At 60.7% G+C, this 1,529-nt stretch overlaps 1 protein-coding gene across 1 annotated transcript in view; it reads left to right on the plus strand.

Annotated features, from left to right (window-relative positions):
* Positions 1-1,192: 1,192 nt before the first annotated feature.
* TMEM167B (transmembrane protein 167B) overlaps positions 1,193-1,529 on the plus strand; it is a 3,923-nt gene continuing 3,586 nt past the window's right edge. Inside the window, exon 1 of the mRNA XM_032799645.2 lies at positions 1,193-1,320. Within this exon, the coding sequence (XP_032655536.1) occupies positions 1,311-1,320 (10 nt within the window). The 5' untranslated portion in view covers positions 1,193-1,310. The remainder of the gene's footprint in view (positions 1,321-1,529) is intronic.

The raw sequence follows: 1,529 nt of genomic DNA on the forward strand, positions 1-1,529 counted from the left end.
ACAACCCCCGAGTTTACCGATTGCTTAAAAATTCTCGCTAACGGGCTCGCAATTTCACGCGCCAGTTCCTTTAATATCCTCGGGTGGAGATTGTCCGGTCCCTCCGATTTTGTCCCATATAGCTCTCCCCCACCCTCACTCACTTTCACTGTGCTGGGGCAGGGGGTTGGAGTGCAGGAGGGGGTGAGGGCTGTAATTGGGGGTGCAGGCTCTGGAGTGGGGCTGGGGATGAGGAGTTTGGGGTGCAGAAGGGTGCTCCAGGTTGGGGGGGGGGTCAGGGCTGGGCCAGGGGGTTGGGGCTTGGGCTTACCTTGGGCAGCTCTCAGTCAGTGGTACAGCAGGGGGGAGGGCAGTGCTAAGACACGCTGCCTGCCTGTCCTGGCACCATGTTGCGTGTGCCCCAGAAGCAGCCAGAAAGTCTAGGTCCTAAATGTGGAGGGAGAGGCGCAGGAGGCTCCACGCACCGCTCTCGCCCGCAGGGACTGCCCCCCCACCTCCCATTGTGCAGAGCCAGTGCTCGGGGCAGGGGCAGCGTGAGGAGCCATGTGCCCCCCTGCCTAGGAGCCAGACTTGCTGGCTGCTTCCGGGGCACAGCATGGAGCCAGAACAGATTGGGGCTAGCCTCCCTTAGTGCCACAGCACCACCAATTGGACTTTTAATGGCCCAGTCCGCGGTGCTGAGCAGAGCCACCAGGGTGCATTTTCAACTGGGTGTTCCGGTCAAAAAACAGACACCTGATCATCCTACTACTGGGTGACTTATGGCCAGTTCCTTCCCCTTGATGTGGCTCAGTTTACCCTCCCACTCTGTGCCTAGGGTTGCCAATTCTGATTGGTTTCACCCCATGACATAACTTTTTATAAAAAATTTATCTTTAATTCCTTGAGACTCCAGGACAATCCTGGAGAGTTGGCAACCCTACCTGTCCCTATGTGTACTTTGGGACAGGGATTATCTTTCAGTGTGTGCCACGCTGACACAGTGGCCTGATTCCAGCTTGGTCTAGGCCTGGTACCAATAATTAATTTTAAAAAAATTGGAGTCGCCTATCGGTACTCGATTGAGGAAGCCTAAGAGCGTGAAGTCGTTTGATTGGCGTCGCCTAGCCGCTCGGTCTTCGACTGGCTGCGTCTGGCCTGTGCTTTCTGCGCTCGGCTGGCTCTGCCTGGCGGTTCCGGCTGTCGCGTTGGCTATGGGCTGGCCGGTCACGACGCATGCGCAGAGAGAATCGGAGCGCCCCGGTGTGTGAGATGCGGTGACGGGAGCCGCTCGAGACTCCAAAGCGTCCGCCCCTCCCCCCCGTGTCGCGATGACCAACGGTGAGGGGCGAGCGTAGCCCGGCGTGTCCTGCCCGAGCTCGGACGCCTGGGTTCCGCGGGGGGAAAGGGGCTCTCGGGCCGGGCGGCGCTGGCCAGTGGCCGCCTCTCAGCAGCCTGCCTGGCCGGGCCTCCGGGGCGCAGAGATGGGAGGGAGCCGGCCGGGGGGGAGGGGAAATGGAGGGAATGACGCGGGGCCGGCCCGGGGAGAG

This window comes from Chelonoidis abingdonii, chromosome 4, assembly GCF_003597395.2.
Source record: "Chelonoidis abingdonii isolate Lonesome George chromosome 4, CheloAbing_2.0, whole genome shotgun sequence".
Lineage (NCBI taxonomy): Eukaryota > Metazoa > Chordata > Testudines > Testudinidae > Chelonoidis > Chelonoidis abingdonii.